This window comes from Theobroma cacao, chromosome 10 (assembly GCF_000208745.1).
Source record: "Theobroma cacao cultivar B97-61/B2 chromosome 10, Criollo_cocoa_genome_V2, whole genome shotgun sequence".
Classification (NCBI taxonomy): Eukaryota; Viridiplantae; Streptophyta; class Magnoliopsida; order Malvales; family Malvaceae; genus Theobroma; species Theobroma cacao.
In genome coordinates this window covers 13198071-13212738 of record NC_030859.1, presented here as the reverse complement: position 1 = coordinate 13212738, position 14668 = coordinate 13198071, and the positions used below count along the sequence as shown (strand labels likewise).

The 14668-nt window shown below is 30.6% G+C and overlaps 1 protein-coding gene across 1 annotated transcript; it reads left to right on the top strand.

Annotated features, from left to right (window-relative positions):
- Positions 7494-14367, top strand: LOC18586774 (RING-H2 finger protein ATL32). Its single transcript, XM_007010325.2, has 3 exons — positions 7494-8179; positions 9156-9253; positions 13619-14367. The coding sequence occupies exons 1-3, from the start codon at positions 8021-8023 to the stop codon at positions 14046-14048; spliced, it is 687 nt and encodes a 228-aa protein (XP_007010387.1). The 5' UTR covers positions 7494-8020; the 3' UTR covers positions 14049-14367.

Genomic DNA, 14668 nt, shown 5'->3' with positions numbered 1-14668 from the left:
GGAAGGCTCTCCTCCTAGACACATTACAAAAATTTACACAATTCATCACATTGATGCTAAATCACTATATAATTAACTTAAATCCTATACTAATGCATGGTATGAAATGCAATAGCCTAAAACGGCTTAAACGCGGTATTAACCTATTTTTGGCACTTTGCCCGATAAATTGCTAACGCGCTCCATTTTAGCTCTAAATCATCCCATTCTCTCTCCAACATTTCTAACCATTAAATATCAGCCAATAACCTTCTAACAACAACAAAATAAGCTCACTCCCTTCCTTGGAAAATTCGGCCAAAAATGGGACATTAACTTGGTAAATTTTCTACTTTGTTTTTCTATCACATTTAATCATTTTTCATCATTTTCTCTTCATTTCTCTTAGAATAAATTTCAGATCATCATCATTGTACCTCGTTGCAGATTCAGCCAAGGATGGGTATTGTGAAAATTTCATGCTTTCTTGCCCAACTTAATTTCTATACACATTTAACTAACTAAAACTACCAATTTAACTAAAAATCAAAACCTAAAAATTCCAAAATCTCTCCCCTAGAATTTCGTCCAGCCCTTGATATCACTTTTTGATCTCTCTCCTCAAGCATGCTAAATGGAAATAAAGGCTTAGGAAAGGTAGAAATCAAGCTAAAGTCGAAAAATCTTACCGTTAGACGCGTAAACGGTCGAAAACCGCGAATTCCCCTTTGAATTTTCTTGTTTCTCTTTGGTTTTTCTTTTTTTTTTCTTCCTTTCCTCTCTATTTCCTCTCTTGTTCTTCCTTATGGCCGGCCAGCACTTAAAATGGGGTTTAAATGGGCTGACTTTTCATTAAAATAATATTATTTCATTTTTTAAAAATGCCACGTGTCACTTTCCCATTGGCCCATTTTTAAAATTTCATCCATTTGTTTCCAAATTTTCACCATACACTTGTCCCATACATCCATAGCTTAGATAAAATTCTCAGACTTATCCAAAGTCTCGGTGGAGTAATTTTTGAGATTTACACTTTTGCCCCCGCAAAAGTGAAAAATTACATTTTTGCCTAAAAAACTGAAAAATTGCCCATAGACATATTTTTCATCCCTTATACTTATACCATTCTCCAATTTGTCAAATTTGATCTAAATTCTCTCAAAATCTCAAATTTTGTCCGCTGGTGGTAAAATTACGATTTTACCCCTACACTCCAGAAATCACCAGAATTAAACTTTTTCACTTCCTATCATTAAATTATACTCCAAATAGTTAATCTTGATCAAAAATTTAACTCCATTATCAAATTATTATCGTATGTGGCAAAATGATGATTTTACCCCTAAACATCAAAATTTTCAATTTTACCCCTAATGAACCCTCGAACTCCGAACAATCATTTTTAGTCATTCCTAGACTGTAAAATATTAAATTTCATCCTACGATTCCTATTTGAACTAGTTCGAGGTTAAATCAACTCAAGTGTACCATTAGGTACAATACCGAGTTTCGTCTATTCTTAGGACTTTCTTAGCGTAATAACATGCTACTTAGTGCATGTATGTCATGACATGTGTTTATAGGGTCGGGTTTTACATTAATGCTGCTAAATCTCTTTAAAGGTTCTAAGATTATTCTTTGCAAGGGTTATTGAGTTGTTATCTACCAATTTGATAGTCTTATTAGAATTTTTTTCGAAACTTAAAAAACCAAGTGGAATAGTTGTTGGAGAAGAATATGTCAAATGTTGCTTCTTTTTTTTTTATCAAAGGCATCAAGAATTTTTATTCAAGGGCAGTTTGAATGCTGTTATTAACTTAAAATACTACAACTTTATAAGCTCATGATTTGATTTGTTCATCTGTTTTCATATTTCCTTTGCCTATTTGTTCCCTTTTTACCTGCTGCTTGCATTTTGATTAACATATACTTAAGAAATAGCATTTAGTAAAGGTCATCATTAAATTTTCATAATTCTTTGGTTTGCTTTTATTTATTTTATTTAAAATTACTTGAAAACAATAATTTCTAATTTTTAATACTTAGAGGACATATTCATATCACACTTATTAATTGCAATCTAATATTATTTACTATTTATATTCTCTTATTTTGCATGAACTTGAATATATAGTATTTAGCCATCTCTTTTATACATGAATGTTTAAAATACAATAAATATCCATCCAATTCATTGACCAAAAGTTTTTTTTAATTCTTTGGTTTGCCTTTATTTATTTCAGTAAAAAATACTTTAAAACAATAATTTTTTACTTTAATTGGATATTTATTGGAATTTAAATAATATTATTTAAACATGAATGTTTAAATTCCCATAAATATTCATCCAATTCATTGAACAAAATAAAAATAATAAAAAAAGTCTACTCATTTCTCAATATATACATAGTACACAATTATCATTGAATAAACAGATACACTGAATTTATAAACTTTTTGTCATTCATTATATATATATAAAAGACAAATACTAGTACAAATTTGACAATATTCTTCTCATTTTGTTGTTTTTGACATCTTTGCTTTCAATGATCAGCCCCTCAACTGTCATTAGCCTCTCTTTTGCTTGTTGGCTAGCTTTTGTTTCCTCCCCTGTCGAGTTGAATTCTCTTTACTGTGACGATACATAAAGGAAAAGATTGCTTTTGCATTTTTTTGGTAAGGAAAATGCTTATTTTTCTTTCAGATCTATTTTTGGAGGTGCAAATAAATATGAAAACCTTGATGAAAGATTGAAATTTTCTTTTTCATGCCCACCCAAAAAAATTTTTGTTTCCCCAATTGGTGGGAAAAAAAACTGCCAATAAGTGATAGATAGTTAGCTTTAGATAATCCATTTGAAAGTAAAGTAAAATTGGGGAGAATAATTGCATTGATCACCTCGTTTTTGTGTTGTTATTTATCATGAGTAATTAGTAAAGAGGGGACTACTGAGAGGGCCTAATGTATCTCAAAGTAGAAATCCATCACAATCAAGCTGAATTTGGAGCCTTGATTAACCATTAGCCAAGGGGAGTCACTATCAAAGGCACGATAACACCAAACATGATATCTACCTTAATTGTTTTGCCTAACGATTCAGATTTTGCCATTGTTGTGGCAGAAAAAGGTACGATTAGAAATACTACTTTTGTCTTAACAACTGAAGACTTAATGCTAGAAGAATCACCAGCAAAAAATCAAAAATCATGTGTGTTAATTACATTACTTTATAAATCTTTTATTAATTCAACTTAAAAGCCTATCAAAATTAGACACTAAATAAGTTTTATCTTTTCATGTATACAACAGGTCTAGCAGAACGCAGCACAACAATAGAAACCAAACAAATTGGAAAAAGACATATCTCACAATCATCTAATAGTGTGATCATTTTATTTGACCAAAACAGGAACCCTTTTTCTGACAATTTGATTTGTTTATGGTGTTTTCTTTCAATTATTTTGTTGTCTCTTTTACTTAAGAAACTGTTACTACTATATATGCTACTAAAATAAATTTATCCTTTACCAACTTTCCAATGATTGAAATCAAAATAAATAATTATTTACAATTAATATCAATTTATCTTTTTCTCTACAAACAATTTATCTTTTGAAGGTTTCAAATTGAAATCTAATGCAACATAATCTATATTTCTTATGACATTTTCTGTAGTGTAGGTACAAGTATCATCCTAATATATATTAAAAGTAATTTGACTATTTGTGATTGTTTGCCATCACCTTTTTGTGACTATTATAACAATAATTGGTAAAATCAGTTTGGTGAATGGTGGATTAGACTCAGACATCATCATATTTAATTTTGCCAACTTGCCCAGAACTTTACAGACAAGTTGGACATCTTTGATAATTCAAAGTGATAATTAAGACTTATGTGTAAAGATTATGAGTAATTTTTTTATTTATTTTATATCGTGTTATTCAAAATTCAGATTTGAAATTTTTAAAATGGTATTACAAATTCTAATTCCGAAGTTTTTTTTTTTTGAAAATTGTCAATTTATTCTCTTCAAATATTTTTACAGCATGGAATTGAAAAAATTAATTACGCAATTTGGGTGGAACAACTTAAATATTCTTGTAAGATATATAGTAAGCACTAATAAAAAAGTTTGAATCTTTTGTTTACCATTATTAATCAAAAAGTTTCAATAAATTAAATTTTTATTGAATACTATTAACTATAAAGCATCACTATTTTGTTTTTAGGATTCAAAATGTGGAAAAAAATATTATATAAAAGTACCATTTGAGTCAATTTTAACAAAAATATTAGACTCAGACATCATCATTTTTAATTTGGCAACTGGCCAAGAGCTTTATAGACAAGTTGGAGATTTTTGGATAAATATCTCAGAAGGAAAGTGTCATTATCCTTTCTTACTAAGTATGTCCAAACTTTAAAATGACTTTGCACTTTTTGTACAATTTTAATTCCTTTTCACCTATTTAAGAATTTAGTATGTGATGGTACATAAAACAAACCTAATTACCTTTTCAATGTAAAGAGAAGTCTTTTCTTTGACTCTTTTCTTTATCATTTTATTTTGCCAAATATATTTGAAAAAGCATCACATTCATAAAATTTGACATAATGGGTTAATTTGGTAGGTATTCCAATTGACTTGTGAAAGGGATTTTTTACTATGAAAGCAAAAATAAGGTGTTTGACTCTTTAAATTTTAAGATTTTGAATTTAAACATGAAGTTAATTTGAAGTTTTTAAATCAAGTAATAAATTAAGTGAGTGTTTGACCCAATTTATGAAAGAGTTTTTTTTTTTTTTACCGGAAAGCAAAAGTAAGATGTTTGGTTTTCAAAATTTTAAAAATTTTGATTTATGTGGGAAGCTCATTTGAACTTTTAAACAAAATTATAAATTAAAATTTCTTCAAAAAGTACTAACATATAATAAGAAATATTTAACGAGATTTCTCTATATTCTCACTTTATCTTTCAATAATTCATAAAGTTATAACAATTACATTTGTTTGAAATTCATTTTTTCTTTTGATTGATACTATTTTATTATTTTTAATTAAAAATTATTTTATTTTATTTTTCATTCATTCTGAAACTTATGCTTAAATTAGAATATTATCAAATAATTTTTTTACATCAGCGGCCTTAAGTTTATCTAAATATATTTTAATTTCTTTTTACTTGAACAACACTCTTTACAGAAACTCTAGCTAAGCTAAATTGGCTCTAAAAGTTTTCCAACAACTTTATCTAAAGATAAACAATAAAGTATTTAATAATTTTTTTTAAGTCTCTCGTTTTATTGTTTAAAGTCTTTACTTATTTATTTGTATTTCAATTTTTGTGATTTTTTTTTTTTGAATTTTATGGTTTGGAGAGGAGAGATTCAATCTGCACTTTTTTTAGCAACGAGTTACATACACTTATAATTAGTATTATCATAACATATATAGTAAGAATTATTTAAACAGTTTGAGTTTATTGTTTAAATTGTAACATATGTATATATGTATATATATAAATATCATGTATTTAAAAGTTTAATAAGTTTGTTATTATTAGAACAATAATTGGTAAAATCAGTTTGGTGAATGATGGATTAGACTCAGACATCATCATTTTCAATTTTGCCAACTTGCCAACAACTTTACAGACAAGTTGGACATCTTTGATAAATATCTCACCCACGTATAGCTTCTCCCTTCACACTTCCAAATGCCTCTCAACTTTTTTACAATTTGTATCTTTTTCCATTTACTTAACAATATATGCTGTAATCAGTTAAATTCACAACGACACGTTTGATTTACAGAATAAAATAATTATTTTATAAAAATAAAAAAAATAATTATTATATAATTAATTTAATTAATGAAATAAAATAATTATTTTAACATTATTTCAATATATTAAATATAAATGTTTAGAGATTGTATAAAATAAAATAATTGAAACTATTCAAAGTGATAATTAAGACTTTAATATTCTTGTAGGATATATAGTAAGCACTAATAAAAAAGTTTGAATTTATTGTTTACCATTATATATGTATGTTTGTATATCATGTATTTTTTTAGTTCATAGTATTCAATAAATTGAATTTTTATTAAGTACTATTAACTAAAAAGCATCACTATATTGTTTTAGGATTCAAAATGTGGAAAAAAATAACAAATTAAGTGGATTCTCGACCCAACTTATGGAAGAGTTTGGTTCTCAAAATTTCAAAAATTTTTAATTTATGTCTGAAGCTCATTTGAATTTTTAAACAAGATTACAAATCAAAAATATAATCAAATTGATAAATTTTTACTTTTAATAATAACTATTAATTAATTGAGGTGCACGCTCTTTCTTTTTCCTTTGTTTTTTTTTTTTTTGTTGCCCTCATGATCGCTATCATGGATATGATATCCTAATCATAGCCTAAATATATATTGAAGAAAAGCAATGATATAGTATTATCAAGTAGAGATATCCAAAGACCAGACTAGTCGCCCAAGTATGACCTTTTTTTACCATTGTATGACCTTTTTTTTTTCTTGTACCATTCAATCACTCTAAAATATTAAAATTTATATGTAAATAATCTTTTCAATCGATTTAATGTGAATTTCTTTTATCTACTCAATAATCTATCAATTTACATTTTGTTTGCACCATTTGTGTTATTTAGCAATGTGAACAATTAATTATAAACACATGGTGTGCATATGCCTATATAAAAATGAATTTAGTGAGAAATACACAAAATTATTTTTCTATATAAGTAAAAGGAGTTGATATGTTTTAATATATATTTGTTGATTTGGGGGAACAAAGGATGCAAACTTTATTTTTTAAGTGGGAATACATAAATTTAACATTGAATCAAATGTTAGAGTGTAACATATTTTAACATTATGTTATGATTTATAATTGTTCTAATTTTTTGAATAAAATAATTTCATTTAATTTGAAAATATAAGCTGACCTAATGTGCGGAGTAACCTAAATACGTAGTTATTTGATTCAAACTAGTTGGAAATAAAAAATATCTATAACAAAAAACAATTATATGATACTTATGTACTAAAAATTTATATAACATGTAAAGATCCATAATTTGAAATGTTTTGAATTGAAAACTAAATATATGCGATTGTTATCTCTAAATTATTTATTTATTTATTTGAAAATATAAAAACTTTCTATAAATTATTTATTTATAAATGAAAAATTTTATTTTGAATATATGATAATCAATTTGTTTTTAATTGAAGATGGAAGATTTAAATTTTATCTTTTAAATAAAAATTATGTACTAACTAATGAGTCAAATCTTTCAATACAAGTGACGGAAATTGTTAATATGTATCTTCTTTATTATTGAGATAAGTTAAAATTATAAGGAATGAGGAATAGTAGCAGACTAGTAGTGCTTTGGAGGAAAATAATTACTTTGGACTTGCTTGAATTGAATGGATTAAAAATTATTATTAAAAAGAAATTGGGAAGATGCAGACGCAGAGAGCATGAGAGTTTTAGTGGTCACAACTCAGAAGAAAAATCATAAATGATAAAAGAAATGGTACTAGTAGTAAAATATACAGCAACCGATTCTATCTGGATCAGCTTCAGTTTGCCTTCGCTTTGGTCCGAGTGTAGCAATTACACTTAAATTCAGATCTATAATCTCTCTTACAAATCTCTCTTACAAATCTCCCTTTCTCTCTCACCAACCCAACATAAATTTTCTTTTTTTTTCTTTCCTCATGGATTCCGTCTCTCTTTCCCACAATGAAACAGTCACCAAACCTCAACCTCCTTCACTTGTTTCACTGAAAAACCATTGCCACTCAAACTAAAGGCTTTAAATTTATATTCAGACAGTGGAAACTGAAAATGGGTTGCTTTAGAATTGCTTCAGTTGTGTTCCTACTGGTTGTAATAAGCATGAGAAGTTGATTTTCTTTTTTTCCTGTCCAGAAAAGCTTTTTGTTTTTGTTTAGAAGGAGATAAAGAGTTAGGACATATATTTAAAAGGCAAAACAATGATATCAGCCGGGATAAATTTGGTGATGACAGTGATAGGATTCACAGTGAGTACTATGTTCATAGTGTTCGTTTGTACACGTCTGGTTTGCGCTCGGATTCAGCTCAATGCTTCTCGGAGATCCTTCCCTGTTGCTTCAAGATCTGATCTTAGCATAGTGAGTGTTTGTTCTTCTTTTCATTCTTTGGTTGAAATTTTTTTTGGCCTTTTTGTTTAATTCCTAAATCTCCACAACTGGGTTCTGTTCTGTTTGCCTTGTTTTTTTGGGTTTTATTTGCAAATCTGTTTTTTGTTGGGTATTCAGCATTACTGATGGAAAAGAATGATTTTCTAAACAAGATTTTGTTTTTTTTTTTTCAATATAAACATTTCTCTTTATTTTTGAAAATTTTCATAATTGGTACTTTTTTTATAACTGGAATTTGCTTTTCTTTTTAATAGTTGGAATCTGATTGTTAGTGGGTAATCTGCATTAGTAATGAAAGGAGGGGTTTTGTGGGTACTGAAGAGAAGTTTTAAGTTATTTATGTAGGAATTAGGAATTGGCTTTGTTCTTTCTTTGTAAGTGGTGTTTGATACATACTGTTAGGATCTAGCTGCTTTCGTTATCACTTCTGTTGTTTCTCTTTCAGGAATTTCTTACCTGAAATTTGAAATTCCTACATAAATTATAGTTGAAATCGTTTACTTCTGCATTTAAACTTTTAAAATGGGTTCCACAGAAATTTTGTAGAACTTTTTGGGGCCAAGGAAGAGTTGAGTTTATTGCCAGCTATGTGGTTTAAGTTTCATAATTTTTTTCTTCAATTTTCTCTGAATTGAATTTCTGTATTAAAGGATTTTGGCTTTTATGCTTTAATACTTTTGTTGATATGTCAACTAAAAACTAGAAAACAAAAGAACAGGAAAAGAAAGAGGAGAAAGAGTTTGTCATTTAAGGTATATGAATGGGTATCAGTACATGATGCGAGGCCATATAATTACACTAACCAGACAGAAAAGAAAATTAAAGCAGGGGGAAAGTTGATAGTAAATTTGAGTCATTTCATGTTCTTCCCTGTTTACTATTATTGCATTCATCCTTTATGCCTTGCTCCTTACTCCTCATTGATGGTGGATTTTGTATGGTTCAGCTTGAACGGGGTTTTCATGGTCTTGAGCCTGTTGTTGTTGCCAACTTTCCGACAAAGAAGTACAGTGACGAGTGCTTCTTAGCTACAGAAGATGCTCAGTATGTTCTCAGAACCTTGCTTCCTTCTGAAAGTACTGTGTTTTTCTTTATCTTATAACTTTACTTATACCATGTAGACAATTTTTCTTTCATTTTCTTTTCATGAGAAGAGTGTTGCATGCATAGGATTTGCAGGTGAGTAATTAATTTTCTGTGTATTAATTTTTCTAGTCATAGTGAAGGTGTGGGCATTGATAATGGCCATAAGAAGCAGTGTGTGCATCACTCCATTTTATTTGTGAGCTTAAATTACTACTAAAGTGTAATGCCTAATGAAGCAGTATGACAAATTGAAAGATTTTGCTTCAAGGTCATGAAGCATGCATCTGGTCATAAATGTGATAATAAGCATCATCTGAACCTGACTATGGAGGTTGTTCAGATATGGATGCTATTTCCTTTAGTGCACAAACAATAAATAAGTATTTCTTTGTGGTATTTGTCGATATGTGTTTTCTAATTGAATACTCTGATGTTTTGGCTATAATGTTTTTTGCTCTATAATGTTGAAACTTTTATTCTGCAAGAATAGAGTTTAAATAATAATGAGAGAGGAGACAGAGCAAATAATGGGACATCTAGAGTGGAAGAAAAACATAAGTGGAGGAATATGATACTATAATAATCTTGTGGTAGTTGAAATCTTGTGGTAGTTATAATCTTGAGTGGATGTACATAAATAATTTGAATTTCTGGGAAATTTTCAGCATCCATATTTGATACTATAATAATGACATGTTATGGTGAAATATATTGCATGATGAAGGTATTAATTATAATCTCAAACAGTTGGAGATATTTTAGAAATTTTAGATTCAACTGATTTTCTAGTCTAATAAGCTTTTTTTGTTTTGGCTTGAAGTCAGATGTAATGAGCTTAAACCCAGTGATGGTTTATTTTATTCTCTAATTGTGTCTTTTATTTTTTTTTTCACATAGTTCACCAGTCTAGTTGTATTCCTTCTACCAAGGGGCATATAGATGATGGTTTGGAGTCTGCATAATTGATACAAGTATTATAACAATATATTGGTTAGTTGCTAACTTTTTTCCAAAAATCTTAGTTGGTAGTTATGTGATATTGTGAAATGTTACAGCAGCCCGCAGGTAATAGAAAAAAGAGAACAGGCGTTACTGGCATTATACCTTCTGTTGGATTTAAAAGTCCTTAGCTGTTAACACAAATTACATTTATCTGGTAACCTAATTTACTTAGGTATCAGTAGTACTCATTGCACAAATTTCACTGTTGACATAAACACTGACATTTTTTTTTTGGTTTTGCTTATATCTATATGCACTGTGGTCTGGTGCAGTGACCTTAGATAATACAATGGCTCTTATGACTAAGTTTCTGTGACATAATTTTCTCATGCAGAAAATTTCTTCTGTGTTGAATGCCAGAAATTGCAAATTAGTTGTGAGGTTTAGAAATGATATTTGGTGTCTCATATATTCTACACTTGATGCAAAACAGGCATGGAGAAGTAGAGGAATTTGGGGAAGAAACAGATAGAAACGAAGGAAGAAATCTGAACACTGAAAATTCAAATCTTAAAGTCTTAATAACCTGTAACCAAAAACTAGTAGAAACTGAAATTACACAGACACTTCCTTTCTGTCTAGCTGTCCTTTTTCATCTACTGTTTTTGACTAACATCTCTCCTCTATGCCAGTGCAAGATTGCCATGCTTGAATCAAATTTATGTTTTTTGCTGTATGTTGCTGGTTAAAAGTTCTGAGAATGTAAGCAGGAGCTATGGCCCTTTGCCAGCCATATATGCCTCATAAATCAATTTTTGATGCCAAGGTGAATTGGGGTCCCAATAAAAGTAGATTAGAGCTCACGAAGTCAAGACCTTATAATTTGTTCTTTTTTCTTAAATCTGGGATGCCTGGAATGCACATATTGATGGCATCTTTTCTCAATGGCTACACACATGCCGTGTAAATCCTTGGGCTGCTCCTTAAATTTCCCAAATTGTGTATAAATTTAGTTGGCCAAGTGCAAGTTAGTCTTTAAACCCTTGCCACAATCTAGAGAGATATTTTAGAACGTTGGACTTGCCCAGTTTTCCTAGACCTGGATATAGACCACCTTCCTGTGTTCTGTCATGTTTTTCTTTGTGTGCTATGGACATGCCGTATTTTCTAACTTGCTTTGAGCCTCCTAGCATTTTTAATGACTGTAGCCAATCTTGATCCTTCATTGGAAGTGTTCAACTAAAGATTAGTTGATAAATCTTGTCAGAAGATATAGGCAAAAAAGATGGATCCTTGGATTGAGTGGAGCAGTTTTGGCAGTTAAACACTCCCTGGTTTTTTATTTTTCACTGCTTGACAAAATGTTGTTCAGAGTCGTGAAATTTTATCTAGCAAACTTCTGGTTTCTTAATTAATTATTAAAATTAGTTGAATTTAGATTTTGGCATTCTGAAGAATACGTATATTTGCCCCTTTGATGTTTTGGGAAAGAGCTAGCATCATTCAGTGAAAAGATTGGTGAAGAAAATATTCTTGAAAAACTCTTGCCCTTCCTTACCACACATTTTTTATTCATAGACATACCTTTTTTAGAGGTCATTGGTCTGCTATACAACTACTAGGGTCTTAAAAATTTGTGCATAACAATAATTGATAGCTCACTTCTTTGATGTTGACATAGGACATTCTCCACTTTTGAGGGATAAGAAGATGCCTTCATTAAAAGTGGAGGTTATTTATTTTTTATTTTAAATTTGTTTTTCCATTAAACCCAAAATCTAGGTAAGGACCTGCCTCTCTGCTCCTGTAAAAAGGGTTCTTGTTTATCCTATCAAATCACCTCTTATGTTTTCTTTTTTCTAGGGGGTGGGGCGGTGCAGGTTGGACTATTTTGAGAGTTGGATATTAAGAAAAATGTATTTTATGATAATTATATTTTTAAAAATAATTCTCTTACTATCTACGCTGTTATCTTTTTCTGTAGTAGTAATCTTCCTAAAGAAACATTCCCAAATATGTGTTTATAACTGTAGCACTAAGACTATTCCTTGAATGCCATTACAGGCATAGACAACCCCAAAGATAAACATCAGCCAGTTCTTAGTGATGCAACCTAAAGAAATTCCCACGCGTATTCTTTCCACCATAGTTTATTTCTTTGTAGGACTATTTTTGTGATTAATTTCAACTGTAACCTTTTTCTGCATGTTTGATCTGAAAGCGATGCTGTATCTTTTCCTCACAGCTGGAATTTCTGTTGGCATAATGAATGGATTAGCTATGTTCAGTATAAAGTCTGCTTGTTTTTGTCTGAGCCCTTCATTTGCTTGATTTACAACTTACCATCGGTTTCATGACAGGTTGTACAACATGCTAGTACTAAAATTTAGTGTCGTCTTGATTTTAAGTCATTATTATGCTAATATGATCCAGTACGATTAGAAGCTAATCAAAGGATTGAACATTTCAAGATTTTATTTATAGCTTTGTTATATTTTGTGGGCATAATTTCTTATCACATAGGATTTTATTCAGTTATTCAGAGTTTTTCTAATTATTAGTTTTGCTGATTCTACCAAGTATTAAGGTTTGATGAGTAGTCTACAAATTTCAGTGTTATTTAAGTTTATAGTGGCTTTTGGCTAATGGAGATACTATGGATCGATGATATGTCCCTCTTGGTTCTCTCATTTGCTTCCCTGTTCTTTCTCTGTCATTTTCCTTGGTTTCTTCCCTTCTGTGTGATATCAATTTCTTATCTATTTCCCCTCTTTCCTATCCTGTGCCACATCACTGGATCTAGTGGAACATCCACATTGGTGATTTATTTAATCCAAAAGAAATCCTTACTGCAGTTAAATTCTTTGTTACTAGGTATTGAGTTCTATGATACAACTGCTAAAAAACACACATGACAAACTTCTGCCTTGAGGTTCCATATTAGGTAGGGATGGAGCCAGAAAGCAAGTGAAGCTGTTACTGTTTCTCTGATATTAATGGATCTTGTCATCCCTCAAAGATGTCTGATGAGCCAACTTCAAAGGATCTCTCGTGATTTGAGAAATCATTTTTGCTCTATGTTTCTTCTGATAATTCCTAACTATAGTATATATGTCTAATTTTGCATTTGGAAGTGTTCTTGCGTCTCCGACCTTGCTTTGTTGATTTAAAATTTACATATCTTATTTCCTCTCTCTGTGGATAGGTGTTTTTCTTTTGAAATATTCTGAATTTGAAGGGAAGATGAGCAATTCTTATTTATATCATCAATAGTTTGTGTGCTCTGGGATTTTGTACATATTTTCTTGTCAGAAAATTGCTTCTAGCCTCATAATTTATCAAAATCCAGCTACTAAAAATGTCAATTGCTATGTGTGGCAGGTGCACAGTTTGCCTTTCCGAATACCACAGTGAAGATGTCTTGCGAATCCTCCCCTATTGTGGGCACTCCTTCCATATAACATGCATAGATATATGGCTACAACAGCATTCTACATGTCCTGTTTGCCGAATGTCACTGCGGGAATTTCCCGAAAAGAAGCGCTTGATGCAACCCTTGTTCAGTTCAGCCATTCGATCTCATTTTGGCATGGAGTCCTTCAATACACATTCTTGCAACTGTTTGTTGAGAGGGCATGGGTTTCCGTCAAGAGCCCATGACAACGGTGGGATGGGCCCGATTCAAGAAAATTCTTTTGCGTCTGGGGGCAATGGAGCTGAAGTGGGGGAGAACATGTCCCAAATAGCTGAAGGTGATCAAGCCATTAAAGACTCAAGAAGCAAGCGTGTAGAAAGCCCATCAAATCCTTGAATAATCATGGTTGTTAAGAATCTGAGTTGAGTCGAATCAGTTTGTTGATGTATCTAACAAAAGTTGGAAACTATGATTCCACTAGAGCTCCTGCTTTTTTTGGTTTACTGTAAATATATCAAAAGTCAAATTTCGTCGTATCCTTTTTCCTTTCTTCAGCAGTAGCTGGTTTCTAGCAGTTTTGTTAGCTCGGTTGTAAAACTAGCGCTAGTTTAAATTGGTGAATGAGGTGGTAGCTCTCTCTTGTCCTATTCTGTATTCAGTTCATGAATTATTCATTTGGATTCTCCATACCTGCCGCTGGTGGGTGGGTCTCACAGAGCTGATCTCTTTCTGATTCTGTTATGATCTTTGCTTTAGGTTCCATGTGAGGACTTTATGGTGCTCACTGCGTATTGCCCACTTGCTGCCAAGATTGCAGATTCTACGGTGTCATAATCTTTGCTTTGGGCACTCTTGTCAGCTCATATTCTCTACTTCCAGTTAGCTTCAGTTGTTGCCAGATTATTTTATTTTATTGCTTTTTCACATTTGTAATGTTGCCACCTTGCCTTTCCTTGTAAGCAAAAGTCTGAGGTGGATAAGCACAAGTCACTGTAATAATTAAGCTATAAGAAAAC